Below are 17,184 nucleotides of genomic sequence, written 5' to 3' on the forward strand. Positions count from 1 at the left end.
GAGGGACTCCTCTATTCACACAGAAAGTATGAAAACAGAGCCAAAGATCCTTCCTAAAGTCCTCCCTCTCCACCAATCCCAGCACCACCCGTCCAGTGATTTTAGGTAACACACAGACATCTAAAATATTAACTATATTCCACCTTTGCATTTCTGCTATGTCTCTCTCCTGTTGGTGCAGTTTCATTCTTAAGGATGTTATTTCTTGCCGGCATAGCCTATATCGTTCAGGGTCAATATTTCGACTGTTCCTTTGAGCAGCTTTTAGCTTTTCAATTTCTGCTTTCAATTCTAAATATGTAAAAAGGTGCATGATTAATAACATTTGAGATATAATCATTACCACAGTAGGTTTGATCCTCCAATTTTCTTATTTCAACTTTTAAATATTACTAAATAAAATAGAATATTTACAGAAATCAATTTTATTTTACTTACATTACCTATACATTTCTACTTAGCCTTAATCTGAAAAAGTACTCCCATCTTAATGAATATCCCCCTCCTAAGTAGTATGGCCATATAATGTATGGTCCAAAGAGGGACACTTTTGAGAAGCACATTGTTAATCACACTAATGCAGGAGACATGAACCAGGATTGTCCCAAGGCAAACCTTATTCATAAAGACATGTTGGATAAAAATCAAAAGATTTTTCAAGCTGGAGTTCAGAATACTTATTTTTAATGAAAGTAGCCCTATATGTGAAAGAGAGGGGCATCCAAAAGGGAGATGATGGACCATGGTAACAGTAACTTCGTTCTTCTCTGGCCTGCTCCTCTGAAGTAATCATTCATCCTCTACGGCTCAAAAGGGCCAGAGGACAAAGGACTATGACAAGATGGTAGCTCCACATAAGCAAAGAAAAAACTGCACAAACCAAGGTTCCGTGCAGGTACTCAAGTTCATCCTAAGCAGGTGATTCCCAGGAGATACAGAAAAAGTAGTACTGAGCATAAATGAAGTTAGGCCTATGCTAGAAACTCAAGCCTTTAGATCACTATTCTTTAGATCAATGAACTAAGCAAGAGTAGAACTGATAAACAGAATGACAATGGAGGAAAGGTTGTAGGAGGAAAAGTAATAAATCATGGTATTATTCTGCTGCACACATCTATGACTCAGTCTGTAAGATTATTTTTCTATGTTCGCTCTTTCCCCTTTACCCACTCCCTATTTTCTTTTTCTGCTTGTTTTCCCCTTCCTAATTCTACTTCCCATCGTCTCCACCTCTCTTCCACCATCATTGTAGAATGAGGTCTCGCGTCTATTATAAGTAGGTATGAAAGAAAAATCTTTAATTTTCTTAAATTGCATATTTTCATGACTGAAACAATATTTGAGATTTAGCTGTTATAAAATAATTAAATGTTTAGAGAAATCTTCACCTCTAATTAACTTAGCATTCATATCTTCATTTACTTTGGCAATATTGACTATCATACGGGCTTGGCTGGCATATCTCAGTGTGCTTAAAGTTTCTTCAATGTTGTTGGCAGCGGGACTGACAGTAGCGATCATTGAAGTTTTTGAATTTCCACCCAGACTTTCTTTTAACAGCCTTCAAGGAAAATAAGTCATAATTAGACTTTGTTTCTACAACCTAATAGCAGTACTTATGTAGAAAGAACAAAACAAACTAATAGCATATATAATACAGTATTATACTTTTCACTCATATACCATTCAGGACTTTTGTTTATTTTTAAAGTAAACTCTACACCCAATGTGGGGCTTGAACTCACAATCCTGAGATCAGGAGTCACATGCTCTATGGACTGAGCCCGCCATGAGCACCAACATTCAGACCTTTTGTGGTATTTGTGTTATTTTTAGATCTCATGAACATTGTTTTCTCTTATACTTTTTATATTGTTTCATGAAACAGTAACTGGGGCAAAGATTTAAAATACGGTTAACCATCAAATATTTAGTGAGATACCACTTCCCACTCCCCAGACTAGACTGTGCTGCTATACTTCAGGAAAGAAAGTATGTGTGTTGGCCATCTCTGTATTTCCAATGCTGCCACAACCTTTAGGAACAAGTGTTCAATAAATACTGAAAATGATGAATGGGCATATAAACAAAAATGTTGTTTTTTACTATATGCAAAAGCCTTCTTTTAGAGGAAAAAAGATAGTATGAGACTAAATCACTTTTCTTTATTAATGCAGAATGAATTTCACTATTCTTAGTTTCCAAAAGGCACCAAAAAAAAAAAAAAAATCAGATTTTCCCTTAAATGTTTTCAGGTGACAACTACATTCCTATAAACCAATTATAAAGACACACAGCGGTCTGGGGGCCTGGGTGGCTCAGTCGGTTAACCATCGACTCTTGATTTGGCTCCGGTCATGACCTCAGGGTCCTGAGATCAAGCCCTGCACTGGGGCTGTCAAGTAGAGAGGCAGCCCTCATCGGAGTTATAGATCAATGCTCATCACATCACAATTGGATATTAACTCTATGCAGATGTAATTTGAATGTAATGTATCTCATTAATGAAAACATACTCATTAACAAAATGTTTATTGAACACTTAAATGCTAGTCAGTGGGTGCCACACAAAACGGTTTCACTTTGTACACACAGCAATGTGTTTGGTGGTATCATATATGCTCAAACATGAAGCACTAAAAACAGTGAGGGTAGTACCAGCTGCTTATACTAATACGGCACATACTACGTGTTAAGAGTTTTATAGAAATTATTTAATCTTCACTATAACCTTACAAGGGAGGTATTGTTATTATACTCATTTTATAGGTGGAGAAACAGACTAGAACATTCAATGATTTGCCTGAAGTCGCAGAGCTTATAGGATGCAGAACCAAGATTCAATCCGCATAGTCTGGTCTTGGGAGTCACACGGCTAACCACTTCTTCTCGGTCCCAAGGCTACATGAAGTCAGTCTATCATTCTTTTCCCCAGAGTGTTCACTATGTTTTATACAATTCTTTGTACTTCCAAAGATACTTGCCATGTAAGAACAGATTCACGGTAAGGAATAAAAACTCTCTTTCGGTTTGCTTGTTCAGAAAGAGCAGATATGACCTTTCCCAGCACGAGCAAAGACTTATTAATACTCCCACCTTCCTGTGTACGAGAAAAAACATCTAATTTAAAATAACTGCTCAGCAATCCATTCATTTCACAAAATACATTCCTTCCCTCATATAATTACCAAGTCAATATTTTCTTCCATAAACTACCAACTTCCTTACAACTCAAAATTTACCAATTTTCTTTGAAAAGCAAACACGACCACAAAAGTAAAGATCTCTCTTTAAACCACAGCAGTGTTGTCTATAAACTGCAAATAGACAGTTTTTGTTTTTGTTTGTTGTTGTTAAGTATATTTAGTTTGCAAACTCCTACAAATAATGCCCTGGGGAATTAAAAGTTAATTAAGTTTCATTAAAATGAGAAAAGCCTCTTATATATTTTTAAAGATTGTATTTATTTGAGTAATCTCTACACCCAGCATCAGTTTGAGCTGACAACCTCGAGAACAAGAGTCACATGCTCCACTGACTGAGCCAGCCGGGTGCCCCCAGAAAAGCCTCACATTTACCTTCAGTCGATCTCCACTAGTTTGAGCTGTGGAGCACCGCTCACTGCCCGCCAGATCTATCAGGTTTATCCGACTCGTTATTCTGTGATCATGTTCTTCCCCTTCCACAGATTCCGTCTGTAGCAAAAAGACATTAAAATAATAGGTCATAAGTTCTTCCATGACTTGCTCTCAATATAAGTCTTGAAATGGAAGGTTAGACAAGATTACAAACCACTCATTTATTTTTGAAACTGTCCTCTCACAAAAGTGTGATCATTAATAACTTATAATAAACATTCAAGAATACATGGAGCAATGCTTGCATTATGCCAAAATAAATGACTGTAAAGAGATAAAAACTCACAACTACCCAATTATATTGACAAAACAACCATAAATAGAGCAAAAGCTTAATGTACAAAGGTGTTATTTATCACAGCATGAGAGAAGCAAGGTGTTTATTTATTTATTTAAGTAATCTCTCCACCCACCCGGGGCTTGAACTCATGACCCCAAGATCAAGAATCACATGCTCTTCTGACTGAGCCAGCCAGGCATCCCAAAGGAGCAAAGCACTTAAAAGCAACATAAATGTCCAACAGCAGAGAAACTGGAATCGTTCATGGAATATTATACAGCTATAAAAATGATAGTTGATAAAGAGTTTTAATGGCATAAAATTATTGAAGATTTTGTAAATTTGTTTAAGAGTGATTGTAAAACAACTAAAATATTATATATTAAAATACTGAGAGGGGCTTTATTTGAATAGTGGAACCTATGGCTGAATTTTTAAAAATCTCTGACTTTCTGATACGTTTTTCCAAATACTGTACAAATACCATGTATTATAAACATATTATCATACATTAATATTCTTATCATATTAATATCAATGATATTATAAATAATCATACGTTATTGATTTTTCAAACAGTAAAATAAAAATACTGCCATCTATACAAAAGTCATTCTGTTATTGTGTATACTAAAATCCAATTATGTTATATATTTCTATTACCATACTCTTACTCTTGATTTAAAGAATAAAATAATCAATAAAAAGAATACCTTGGTCTGGGTCATTACCAGGGTGAAAACCGAATGCGATCGGGAGCTTTTATCATTCATACCAGTAGCAGCAGTTGCCCTTTGTTTATTTCCCAATTCTAGCCAACTCTTAAAAGAAAGAAGAGAGGGAGGTCAGAACAGCAAACTAAAATTTATTGGAACAAATTAAGAAACAACAAAATTAAGTAAGTGCATCTGGCAACATATACACATTTTATAAACTGTTTATAAAATGAAATTAATAAATGTTCGTATTTTAATAATTTTTATTCCCATTTTCAACTCTGCCTCCATCACAGATACTTGAATCAGGAAATTACACCTTTAAAAGACTATTTCAATAACGCTAAGCTGCTATGATAGTCAATTTTTATTTTTACTTCAGAAGAGTAATTCCTCTGATTGAAGTTTAACAAACAAAATCAGCTCATAATGAATTAACAAGATTTACTTATGCAAGTAGCAGTTAAGGAGAAATATTCTTATGAATACTTATGATTATGATCTTTCTATGTAGCGGAAAGAAGATAAAATACAATCAATCTTACCTGGATATCAGAGTAAGATCTGACAACATTCCTATTTTTAAAAAGGAAAAAGACAAAATTGTTTTTACTGATAATTACCTTCTTATCCTCATAAAATAATAATAATGTTTAAATTACATAATTACTTTCTGAAGACCACAATTGAATAATTCATAGATGTTATTATACTGGTTCTCACACAATCTTTCACTGTCTCCATTCTTAAAGGGTAGGAAATCTTTTAATTTTACCAAAAAGTCTGTTTTTTATTAATGAAGCAGTTTAGCTCTTAATAGTATAATATTCAAGTCTAAATCGTGAGACCAAAACCCATACTTGGCCTACATGGGGGTGGGTATGCTAGTATGTATAGGTCACGACATAATCCCAGAGTTATTGAATGGAGCCGAATCCATACCTATTCAGTTCCCCTTTTCTTTAAGAAAGCATCTGGGGTGTTGAAAGATAAAGTAAATGACTCTTCGCGTGTTTCACACTCTCAACACTAAAGTCATCTTAGCACCTTCCCCCCTCTTCAGCTTAAAGTAATAGAAAAAGCAGCTAGAAAGGGAAGTCTTAACTTAATGGGGAAAGGGGATAAAGGGAGAAAAATCAAATATCTCACACACAGTATAACTGACACTCCATGCCAGGCACTTACAGGTGCTGCAAAAGATATAAACAAACAAACAAACAAACAAAAGCAGCTAATGCTGTAGTTGGAAAGAGAGGAAAAATTAAAGGAATGATATTAAGGGTGAACGTTAAATAGTTATCCTGCGTTTCAAAGTCGGGAAGGCAAATGAGAACAACATTCGTTCTATTCATTTCTTGTCTCCTCCTCGCTTTTGCTGAGCCAAACACTTACATTGACAGAGCTTCGACATACGGCCCGGAGACAGGATGCTCCCTTACTCTCAGCTAATAGAAGCAAACATTAGCATTATTAAGGGCATAACAAATATTTCATATAAAACACAATTTTAAATGGTCTTTTCTTGTGTATGTGGAGTTAAGGCAAAGAGATTTGCCTTTACTTGACCCAGAGATAAATATAAAGGTTCTCACAAACACAAATCTGTAAGGCATTAAGATACTGCTTCAGAATCACAAACTTTTTACAAGATGCCACAGTTCGCTGTAGCATCAAATATCTTACTAGTTCTTTATTCTTAAGACCTGCAGTAGCCATTATCTCTATGCTCTTAAATATCTCTTTAAAATAAAATACGTTCAGCAAATTTCAGTTAATTTTTTTCCAGCTTTACATTATGTTTTAAACTTTGTAACCAGAAATTTAAAATACATTTAGGTCAAAGAAGAAAAGCCAAGTTTAAGATTCTTGATGTTACCAACAGCATAGCTACAATGACTTTGAATGACTTGACTTTGAAAGTCAAGTGACCTCTTTTGATTTTATTTTCTTGCTCTCCAAGGTCCTTTTCAAAATTTAAAATTTTTATATTCTTTTAAAGAAAGGACTTTATTTATGTATTTGAGAGAGAGAGAGCATGCAAGCAAGGTAGGGGGTGAGGTGCAAAGGCAGAGAGAGTCTCCAGCAGACTCTGCTCTGCTGAGCTCAGAGCCCAATGAAGGGCTCAATCCCAAGAGATCCCATGAGATCATGACCTGAATCAAAATCAAGAGTTGGAGGCTTAATCAACTGAGTCATCCAGGTACTCCCCTAATTTTACATTTTGATAGCAGTTTTTTAAAAAAATTATGTATTTGTGGAACTTATTATTTCAAAGAAAATATTATGTACAAGATACCAATTTACTAAATAACCCAGTAAGATACATATTCTATAATAACAAAACAATTTTTAAACTTCTACTGCTTTTTGGCTTTAGGGATTTAGTGTTTGATTTAAGTGGTCTAACGAAATCTTGAAACATATTTTATCTTATATTTTGATACAATATTTGCTTTAAAAGAGGCTAAATTTATGGGGCGCCTGGGTGGCTCAGTGGGTTAAAGCCTCTACTTTCGGCTCAGGTCATGATCCCAAGGTCCTGGGATCGAGCCCCACATCGGGCTCTCTGCTCAGTAGGGAACCTGCTTCCCCATCTCTCTCTGCCTACTTATGATCTCTCTCTGTCAAATAAATAAATAAAATCTTTAAAAATAAATAAATAAATAAATAAAAGAGGCTAAATTTAATAACGAATTTAATTCCCATTAGCAATAATGTTTAGTTTATTTACTATTTATTTACTCATTTAGACTGTAGATCCCAAGCATTTGCTATCATATAATAGCAATTTTAGTAAAAATGCAAGCCATCTAGATCATGTTGAGTACTAGCATAACCATGCGCTTTTATAAAAACAAGTTAAAAACAGATCATAAATTGTTTTAATCTTACTGGTTGCTTTCTCTGCCCGTTTTCTCCTTTACAAACCAGAAGGTCATGAATTTTTTCATTATACACTTCAAAAAAGCTCATTTCAAGGTGGTAGCTGACCTAGTAGGACAAATAGAAACACAACATGCAACTTATTTTAAAAATCCTTGCATTTTTTGCAAATTATATATCAGATAAGGTTCTAGGATCCAGAATATATAAAGGACTCTTACAACCCAATAGCAAAAAGACAAACAACCCAATTTAAAAACAGGCAAAGGACTTGAATTGACATTTCTCCAAAGAAGATAAGCTCTACTTACTAAGATCTCTCGAATGTTCAATCCTACAGTCACTACCTGAATCTAGCCCCTTGTCATGCCTTCCTTACAGTTTACAAGTCCCACAACTGGTCTCTTTGCATCCAGTTCTACTTCTTTTCAATCCGTTCTCCACACTGCAGCCAGAGCTATCTTTTTTTTTTTTTTTTGAAGAGCAAAGGTGACCATTTGATTTCCCTGCGTAAAATCCTTTCATAGCTTTCTAGATTCCTAGATGCAGGGGTCATAAAGTCATTCGCAAGCTGAGTTTTGCCTGCCTCTCTGGTTTCATCTCTTATCACCCTCCACTCTCAAATTCCATGCTTAAAGCAAAGTAAACAATTTACAGATTCCCAAAGGCTCCCTACTTTCTTGCTTTCAAAGCTTTGCACGTGCTGCTCCCAGCTGCCTGGAATGTCCTTCCACCTCTTCACCAAGCTAATAACTGCTCTGTTTCCTTCAAAAATAAGCTCAGTTGTCCCCCATTTAAGAACACGTGGCTTCCTCTAATCTTAAATATTCTCAAAGCACACTGTTCTTACTCTATTATAGTATTTGCTTTCATTTATTTAGCATTAAGTTGATTGTGCTTGGCTATTTACTGACTCATTTCTCCATTATACTCTCTTAAATACAGAAACTGGGTCTTTTAACTACATATTCTCAAATCTTGCACGGCATTTCTCCAATTTCCCTTATCATAAGAATCACTAGGTATAGTGTAGTAAGAAAACTATAAATTCCCAGCTGTAGCCCAGATCAACTAAATCAGAATCTCCTGAAGAGATTTTTGTAGCAAGTGTATACACACACACACACACACACATACAATCACACATGATCAAACACACAAATGAAAATCTGCCCCTGACACATTCCTGGTAATTCTTATGATGAAGCAAATTTGGGGAAAAGTGATCTAATGGATTGCTCGGCAAACAGCCGATATCCAGTAAATACTGGCTTCATGTACGAATGAATAAGAAAAAAGGGAAGCTAGTACAGATTTTCAGGTGTAGGGCAGTGTAAAGAGCATGGTATTTGAAGCTGAATCTGGGTTTAAACTCCAGCTTCACTGCTCTCTGCTTCATGTTGTTCTGAAGTTTCTGCCTATTGTCCTTAGTTGAGTCTGTGTACCTGCCTGACTACAAACATGTAACGGTACATAACGCCACATTATAAGCCACTACACATACATAAAAGGAATAAAGCTGAAAAAGCTAGAGAAGACAGAAGAGATGATCCTTTTATCACTGCCCATCGAGGGGAATTCATTCCGAAATTTTGAATCTCCAACTTCCCCTCCATCCCACTTTCCAAAAGAGAATGATTTAGAACTTAAAATTGCATCTTCCATTATTTCCTTAGTGGTGATGACTCTGATTTTAATTTGATTTGACTGTTTCCTAGTCTAACATGAAGGCTTACAAAAGAGAACGCACCTCCTGAGTTTGTTTTTTGGCTACTTGAGCAAAAAGGTCTTCACAAAACCTTGGAATTATTCCTGGTTCTTCACTAAGTCCCATCATCCTGGAAAATACATAATAAATGGCAGGGGTGAAGAGGGACAAAACTGATTAGTGGTTTTTAAAAATTCTTCTGGGGAAATGGGTTGGGGAATGAATGGGAAACAAGCTAATTAAACCACATTATAAATATCTAATAACCTAGTCTCTGAAGTCAGATCTTCTGGAGTTCAAATCTTTATCTCACCACTTATTAGCTCTGTGACCTTAAACAAGGTACTTAACCCCAGAAAACCTCAATTTCCTCTTCTATAAAATGGAAATAAATATGAGGTATCTAATTCAGAGAGTTGTGAGAAAGTACAAGCAGAGCCTTTAATATACATATACCATTGATTAGTTGACTACTTTTAATTCTCACAATAATATTTACAAAATAACCTCTCCAGATTTGGGTTTACATAAGACATATGTACAGTACAATGGGCCAATGACACTCACAAAGTAAATAGTATCTCCTGCATAAGCTGAAGCTCAGAGGTTACATAACGTGCCCAAGTTTGCAGAACCGGTATATAAAATGGATGAGATTTGAGCCCAGACCTGTGTGGTTTCAAAACTACATTCTTTCTATCAACACTGCACTGTTTCTTACCAAAGAGTTTGACATTTTCAGTAACTGTACTTGGAAATAACACTTACGTATATGATTTTCCGGAGCCAGTCTGACCATAAGCGAACAGACAGGTATTGTAGCCTTCAAAGGCACGTTCTAGGAGGGGTACAGCTAGCATCTCATAAACAGTTGTCTGGCTAGCATAGTTGGGATGGCATTCATCGAAAGACCAGAATGTAAGATCATAAATAAAATTATAAACTTGTTTCATGTCAGGATGTTCCACAACTATTTCTTCCCCATTCATGAAGACCACCTGGGATGCCTTTTCAACCTTCTCTCTTTATGAAGAAGCACAAAGAAAAATATTAAGTTACTGTGATTATTTTGAGTATTATTCCATAGAATATAACAAGAACCTCAAAACTAGTTAAACACAACATACCTCCAGAGCAAGATAATTCTTTAGTTTTATGTGGAAAATGTAGACCAGCTAAAATAGTAATAGTGGGTTTCCAAATACATACTTCCTACAGCTCCAGGGTCACTCCTTAGAGGGAAAATGGAGTCCCAGATCTGTTGTCTGAAAAATCACCCTACTTTTACAGGATTTTCCATCTTTTTCCTTTTTTCTCTTGAGCTCTCCCTTCACCCATCCCACCACTATAATCTATCTATACTCTTCAGTCCAAATCTAGGAACTTTTTAATATATTATAGAGAAGTTTCAGAGATGCAGATCTACATAAAGCGGACATGAAATGCAAACATAATTTCAACAAACTCAGTTAAGTCTCAATCATAAATCTCTTTGGGCTACTGCCTATTGTTACTGTTAATATGAAGATCCCCCCGCCGTTAGATTATCTCCCTTAAAATCATGGATTTTCGGGGCGCCTGGGTGGCTCAGTGGGTTAAAGCCTCTGCCTTCGGCTCAGGTCATGATCTCAGGGTCCTGGGATCGAGCCCCGCATCGGGCTCTCTGCTCGGCAGGGAGCCTGCTTCCCTTCCTCTCTCTTTGCCTGCCTCTCTGCCTACTTGTGATCTCTGTCTGTCAAATAAATAAACAAAATCTTTAAAAAAAAAAAATCATGGATTTTCACGTGCATCCTTCTTCCATCAGACTTAAGTGGAAATCTTTCACTTATTCTGCATCTGCAGAAAAATATTAACAGTCCTTGCCTGGCCCCAGATGTCCCTTTTTGCCCCCAACTCTGCTTTAGATCAGAATTTATCCTGGAATCAACCTGCTTCTTCAATGTGACAAGTGTCCCACCGCCCCTGCTATCAGCCCAGTTTACATGGCTTGTCTGATGAGTCTGGACTCAGGCACTTGGCCCCTTACTAAGTTCTCTTCAAAACTTAGTACTCATCCATCGTGGGTGGTCATCTATCGTGGGGTTTACTCCTACCACCTCTGTTCCTTCTGTTGCCTCTCATCCTATCATGAACCTTGAGGCCTGTTTTTGAGGTTTCCCCATTCTCTCCAGCCAACTCACTCTCAGTTTTTTCACTTATCACAAACCCCACATCTTCACTAACAGGCTTTAAAGCAACTTACAACTTGCTTTTAATCACTGACCCTTTAGGTTCGAACTAGGGGTTCCTTCCCTCACGGCAGGGGTCACCATATCCTGTCACATCTTGCTTAGATATACAACAGAGTTAACAACTAAGACTGAAGGTTTTTTTGCAGTCACCCCACAAAACATCCAAAAATAATTAAATGCCACATTCACATTTTGTCATGTTTATCTTTCTCATCCCTACCTGTAATATGTGACTATCTCACCCACAACCACTTTGGAGAGAGATTTTTTACTATCAACCTCAAATCTAATATATCACTGCATTTATTAGATATCTATATCTGATATATAACTATCTATAACATTTATTAGATATATATATCTGATATATAAATACTATCAGAGATGACGATAGGAATGATACTATGCTGGACAGGATTTTGGAAGGACCTCTTTGTGGAATAAGTGACCTAATAAGTGCTCTTTTTAAGGGAAACACAGAAGAGCCCGCCATACATTGCAGATTTGAAAGCAGACTGCATTAGACACTTAAGTCATTCCAATGTTTTCAAAGCAGGAGATTTAAAGAAATTTACATTTATAAAAGATGATTTCCATGTTTTAATTTTATACCCAATCATCAAAAATAATGAGGGTTCCACAACTAAACCAAAAGTTCTCTCTACATAGAAATGCCAGTGCCAAGCTTGAAGATGCATGAATGCACTCACTTTCCAAAGGCAGAGAGGAATGAGACACATTACATGTCAGAAGTTTGGCCTTAGATTTTAAAAGGTTTAACATACCTCTTGCTGAAAGGCCTCACACGTATTGCCACTGTCACTTGACTGTTCTCTACTTTTAGGGGGTCTGCTTCTACAGAAGTGTTCTGACCTGCTGTTTCCTCTTCAAGAGGGAGTGTATTTTCTTGTGACCTTTCCCTTTCATTTGCTAGAAGAGAACCTCTTGGCTTTTGTTTAACTTGGAGGCTAGGCACCCTATTTTTTGGTGTCGATGCAGCTGGGATCATAAGCTGTGGCGTGCCACACTTCGGTGTCCATTTGTGTCCTATGATGTACTTCGTAGGTGTTCTTTTTTCTAAGCTTTCAAATTTATTTGAATTTTTTGCCATATCCTTCCCAGTACTTCGCTGATGTAAGTTTCCTGTTCCTGACACTTTGATACTCAACTTGCTCTGAAGAGGTTTTGTTGCCAAGTGTCTGGATGGAACAACTTTAGTCTGACTCTGGGAATCAGTGGATGCTCTATTACTTAAGTATTGAAGTACAACATGTTCATTTGCCCCAAGAGGGGCAGAAAATGTTTCTTTGTGTTTTTCATCATTCATCATTTCAACATCTTTTGGGCCTTCCGCTAAAGGTACAAAAGGTGCCACAGAAGAGTCTTTATCATTATTTACAACTGTTACCTTTCTCCTCGCTTCCAGGGAAGCACAATCATTTTCCTTTGGGCTTCCCACATTCTGGGTTGTTTTCCACTTTTTCACACAATCTGTTTGAGCTGTTTTCCCCTTTTCCACAGAATCCGTTTGAGTTGTTCTCCACTTGTCCACAGATTCTATTTTAGCACGACGCTGTAATGTAAGACGTGTCTCTGCAGTTTTTTCAGTTGAGTTTCCTGACTCGCTGCCACGTGAAGATGATTCTTTGTTCCTTGTAACTCTTCTCTGAAGTGCCAATCTACCTACAGGGTCAGGGGTAAGAGGAACCTCTCCTGTTTTTTTACAGGCTGAAATCACGTAAGTACAATTTATGTCTCTGATTTTACTTGCAGATCTCAATAACGGATCATCATTTTCGCATTCTGACATATCTGAATTCAAATGCAGCTTACGTCTGCTACTATGGGTGAGGACATTCAGTGATGAACTCTTTTGGGAAGAAGGTATACCAAGGATATCCCTGTTATTTCTACTATGTGTGGTGTATACTGACATTGTGGCGCAAGTTGTTTTAAAAAAGTGTTGGTGAAGAACCGAAGCTCTTTTTTAGATGTTCATTTGACTTCCAGCCATATCTTATGTGTAAGTTTCCAATTATCTGCTAAACTGTAAAAAAAAAAAAAAATAGATTGTAAGACTATAAACAGACATTAAAAAATACGAGAACTCTCCACTGTGAAAATAATTTTCCAAAGGAATACATTAGAATAAATCACAATCTCCTCCTCAGATACTGTTCCTAAGCAACTTCACACAAGCTCTGCCTTCAAAGAGCTTATAATCATTATGTAACAAATATTTACTGAGTCCCTATTACATGCCAGGCCCTCTGATAGATACTACTGACAAGACCCTGTTCCCATTTCCTTAGTCTAGAAGAAATACACAGTTTTCCATGATATCAGGATAAAGCACTAAGTGACTTAAAAGATGTAAACAGTACATATCAAAGAAGATATTTAAATAGCCAATAAGCACATAAGAAGATGTTCAACATCACTAATCATTAGGGAAAAGCAAATCAAAACTACAATGAGATACCACATCACACCCATCAGGCTGGCTACTAACAAAAAAAGCAAGTATTGGTGAGGACATGGAGAAATTGGTACTCTTGTGTGCTACTGGCAGAAACGTGAAGTAGCGCAGCCACTGTGCAAAACAGCATAGAAGTTCCTCAAAAAACTAAAAATAGAATTACAATATGACCTAGGGATTCTACTTCTGGATATCTAACCAAAAGAACTAAAATCGGGGTCTTGAAGAGACATTTGTACACCCATGTTCTAGCAGTATTATTCGCTGTACCTAAAATATGGAAGCAACCCAAGTGTCCATGGATGGATGAAGGGCTCACCAAAATGTGGTATTTACAGACACCAAAATATTATGCAGCCTTAAAAAGAAATTCTGCAATATGCTATAACATGGATGAAACTTGAAGACTTAAAGCTAAATGAAATAAGTCACAAAAAGACAAATACTGGAGGATTCCACTCACATGAGGTACTTGGAGTAGTTAAAAATCATAAAGACAGAAAGTATAATGGTGGTTGCCAGGGGCTGGAGCCAGGAGAAAAATGAGGGGTTGTTGTTTAATAAGTACAGAGTTTCAGATTTACAAGATGACAAAGGATTAGGGAATGGATGTTAGTGACGGCTGAACAACATGAATGTATTTAAGGATAGACACTTTAAAATGTATACGTAAAAGAAGGTAAGATGATACATGTTATGTGTCTTTTAACACAATAAGGTGGGGGGTAGGAACGTGCATGTCAGCAAAGATTTTTAGTTGAGTACTCCCTGTTTGCAGATTAGGAGAGGGACTAACAGAAACCCTGGCACCTAAATCAAAGACTGGATAAAGCATTTCGATTACACCTGTTGAATGTATGTTAATTACAGGGATGCCTCGTGGAGATTAGTTTAAGAGGGGTCGCAAAACAGAGTATTCCCAAATAAATACCATAGACAATAACTACAACAAGTAAATGAATTGCTTCGGTTGAGAAAAATTATGCAAGATTAGGTAAGTAGACAGCTTGCCCTCTAGCAGTTAAACAACAAAGCAGACAGGTGTGTCTGTAAATATGTCAACAATATCTATGCAGCACTAATGGTTTAAAAGAAAAAGAACTGCAGTGACAGCTAAAAGGCCTGGCTTCTAGTCAACTCTGCATGGAACTGTCTACTACTGATGTAAACAAGTCTTTAAATTTGCATGCCTGGTTCTAATTTGTAAAATGACACTTGCTCAAACGATTCCATAGATACGGCTATGCAGGGATAAAATAATAGAAGTTAACTTTTAAGTAAGTCTTTTAAAGTTTTAAATAAGTGATAATCATTACCACCACCGCCGCCGCCGCCCCCGCCCCAAAAAGAGAAAAACAAAAACAAAAACACAAAACCGCCAGGATATAAGCATCTTCCTTCAACATTTTAACTAAAAGTACAGAATGTTCCTTTTATGGAAGTAAATTTAAAGGCAAGAAAAGATTCTGGAAATTCTACCGCAGCTAAAAACTATTTGCTACTTAACGCAAACAGATGGGGCTTTTTGTTTGGGACGTTTTGCCACCGGAGTTTAAAGAGGAGTGGAACGAACAGAAAGAAGGAAATTAAGTCACAACCACAAGCGAAAGATCCCCGTGGATGGTTCTCCCCGCTAGTCACTCCGAGGGCTGCGACAGCGAATGTACCTCTTAATGCCAACCGACTGGGCGAGATTTCAGTGGGTGAGGCCCGGGCCGAGGGGCCCTGAAGTCCGGCTTCCGGGTCCCCACAGAGGAGCCGCCCGCGCGCGTCCTTCGGGGATCCCTTGGCCGCCGACCGGGATTCCGGGGCCGGTGGGGGACCCCGCGCTAAGGCCTCCACTCGCACCTCAGCGGTCACCGGTACAGAAGGCGCCCGCACGCCCCCACAGCATGGATACTTCGCCCCTCTGAAGGGTTCCCCACTCGCGAAGACCTCCCCAACGACGTCCACACCACTCACAACCCGCGCCGCCGGCTCCCTCTGCGGCCGCAATTTGAATGGGCGCCCTGCTTTCTGATTGGCTGCTGGACGTCGCGTCGGGCGCCGCGCCCTCGCCTCCTCCCGCCCCCAGGAAGTGCGGGGCGGCGGGTAGCAGAGATTCTAAACTCCAGACCCGCCCCCCATCTCCTAGGCAACGGGGCCCGCCCCTCCCCGGGCTGCGCTTAGGCTTGGAGCTTGGGCACCTTTAAATAAGAGTGACAGTGACGCTTTTGTAGATGCTCAGTATAGAAAAATCGTGGCCTATCCACCTTAGAGCGAAGTTGTAAAAATGGCTATTTGTCCTCAAGCTAAGCATAATAATTAATACGATTCTAGCATTTCCTATGCAAAGCGTGGAGATAGAAAGTGTGCTAAATGACTTTACGTGGAATTTTCCCACTTAATTCTAAAAATTTAACGAGGCAGATATTAATATTATCCCCAAGCTTAGAGTTAAACCGGTGAACAAGCAACCAGCAAGTGGTATAACTAGAATTCTGAAGTCACGTCATAAGATTAATCAGTTTCAATATATATTCCAATAAGATTTTGAAACACAAAAAAGTAGCAAAAATACATTCTGAAATATAACGAGATCAATGAGAGACTCTAGTCAAACATGTTATAAGGCAACAGTATTTTTATTTTTGTTTAATTTTTTTATTTTTTAAATTATTTTGAGCAACAGTGTTTTTTAAAGGGCAAAAGTGCAGGTAATGGAAATGTGTTCAATGGTATACGAAAGGAAACCAGAAGTGGCTCCAGCTATATAGAAAAACTGAATGGATGATGAAGTACTTATTCTAAAACTCACTCTAAAAATCATTCTAAAATTAACGATGATTAAGTTATAGAGAAACCATCAGAAAAATAATATAATATTTATCAGGTCTATGAGAAAAGAGCCATTCAGTTTATAAGCAAAAGATATGGCAAAGGGAAAGACTGACAATCTCAAATACATAAAAATTTTAAACGTGTGTAGTTGGAAGTAATAATGAAATGTTAAAATATAAGCTAACAAGAAAAATATGTTAAATATGACAGATGAAAACATTTCTTTCAATTTTACAAGGAAAATAAGCTTATAAGTAGAATAAGAAAATAAACAGAATTTTAAAATGGACAATGATATTTCACATAAAAAAGAATCAACCTACAGACAAAAATAATTTATATAAAAATAGAACATAAACACCCAATCATTAAATGCAAATGTAAAAAGAAAAATAGGTATAAATTTAAAAAATGGTTTTTTACACTTAT

General features: G+C 37.2%; 1 protein-coding gene across 3 annotated transcripts in view; it reads right to left on the reverse strand.

Annotated features, from left to right (window-relative positions):
* The window catches only part of KIF14 (kinesin family member 14), a 52,124-nt gene extending 36,217 nt beyond the window's left edge, over positions 1-15,907 (reverse strand). Inside the window, exons 1-12 of one of the 3 annotated variants that reach the window (XM_032878214.1) lie at positions 15,784-15,907; positions 12,242-13,503; positions 9,994-10,248; positions 9,268-9,355; positions 7,527-7,625; positions 6,027-6,079; positions 5,180-5,210; positions 4,632-4,739; positions 3,579-3,695; positions 2,985-3,100; positions 1,389-1,561; positions 144-291 (exon numbers count right to left, since the gene is read on the reverse strand). In XM_032878214.1, coding sequence (XP_032734105.1) covers positions 144-291; positions 1,389-1,561; positions 2,985-3,100; positions 3,579-3,695; positions 4,632-4,739; positions 5,180-5,210; positions 6,027-6,079; positions 7,527-7,625; positions 9,268-9,355; positions 9,994-10,248; positions 12,242-13,392 — 2,339 coding nt within the window. In that variant the 5' untranslated portion in view covers positions 13,393-13,503; positions 15,784-15,907. Of the gene's footprint in view, positions 1-143; positions 292-1,388; positions 1,562-2,984; positions 3,101-3,578; positions 3,696-4,631; positions 4,740-5,179; positions 5,211-6,026; positions 6,080-7,526; positions 7,626-9,267; positions 9,356-9,993; positions 10,249-12,241; positions 13,504-15,442 lie in introns of all 3 variants that reach the window. The other 2 variants (XM_032878213.1, XM_032878212.1) reach the window with 2 other exon arrangements.
* Positions 15,908-17,184: the final 1,277 nt, after the last annotated feature.

The sequence above is a fragment of the Lontra canadensis genome, unplaced genomic scaffold (assembly GCF_010015895.1).
Source record: "Lontra canadensis isolate GAN:19392208 unplaced genomic scaffold, GSC_riverotter_1.0 scaffold63, whole genome shotgun sequence".
Lineage (NCBI taxonomy): Eukaryota > Metazoa > Chordata > Mammalia > Carnivora > Mustelidae > Lontra > Lontra canadensis.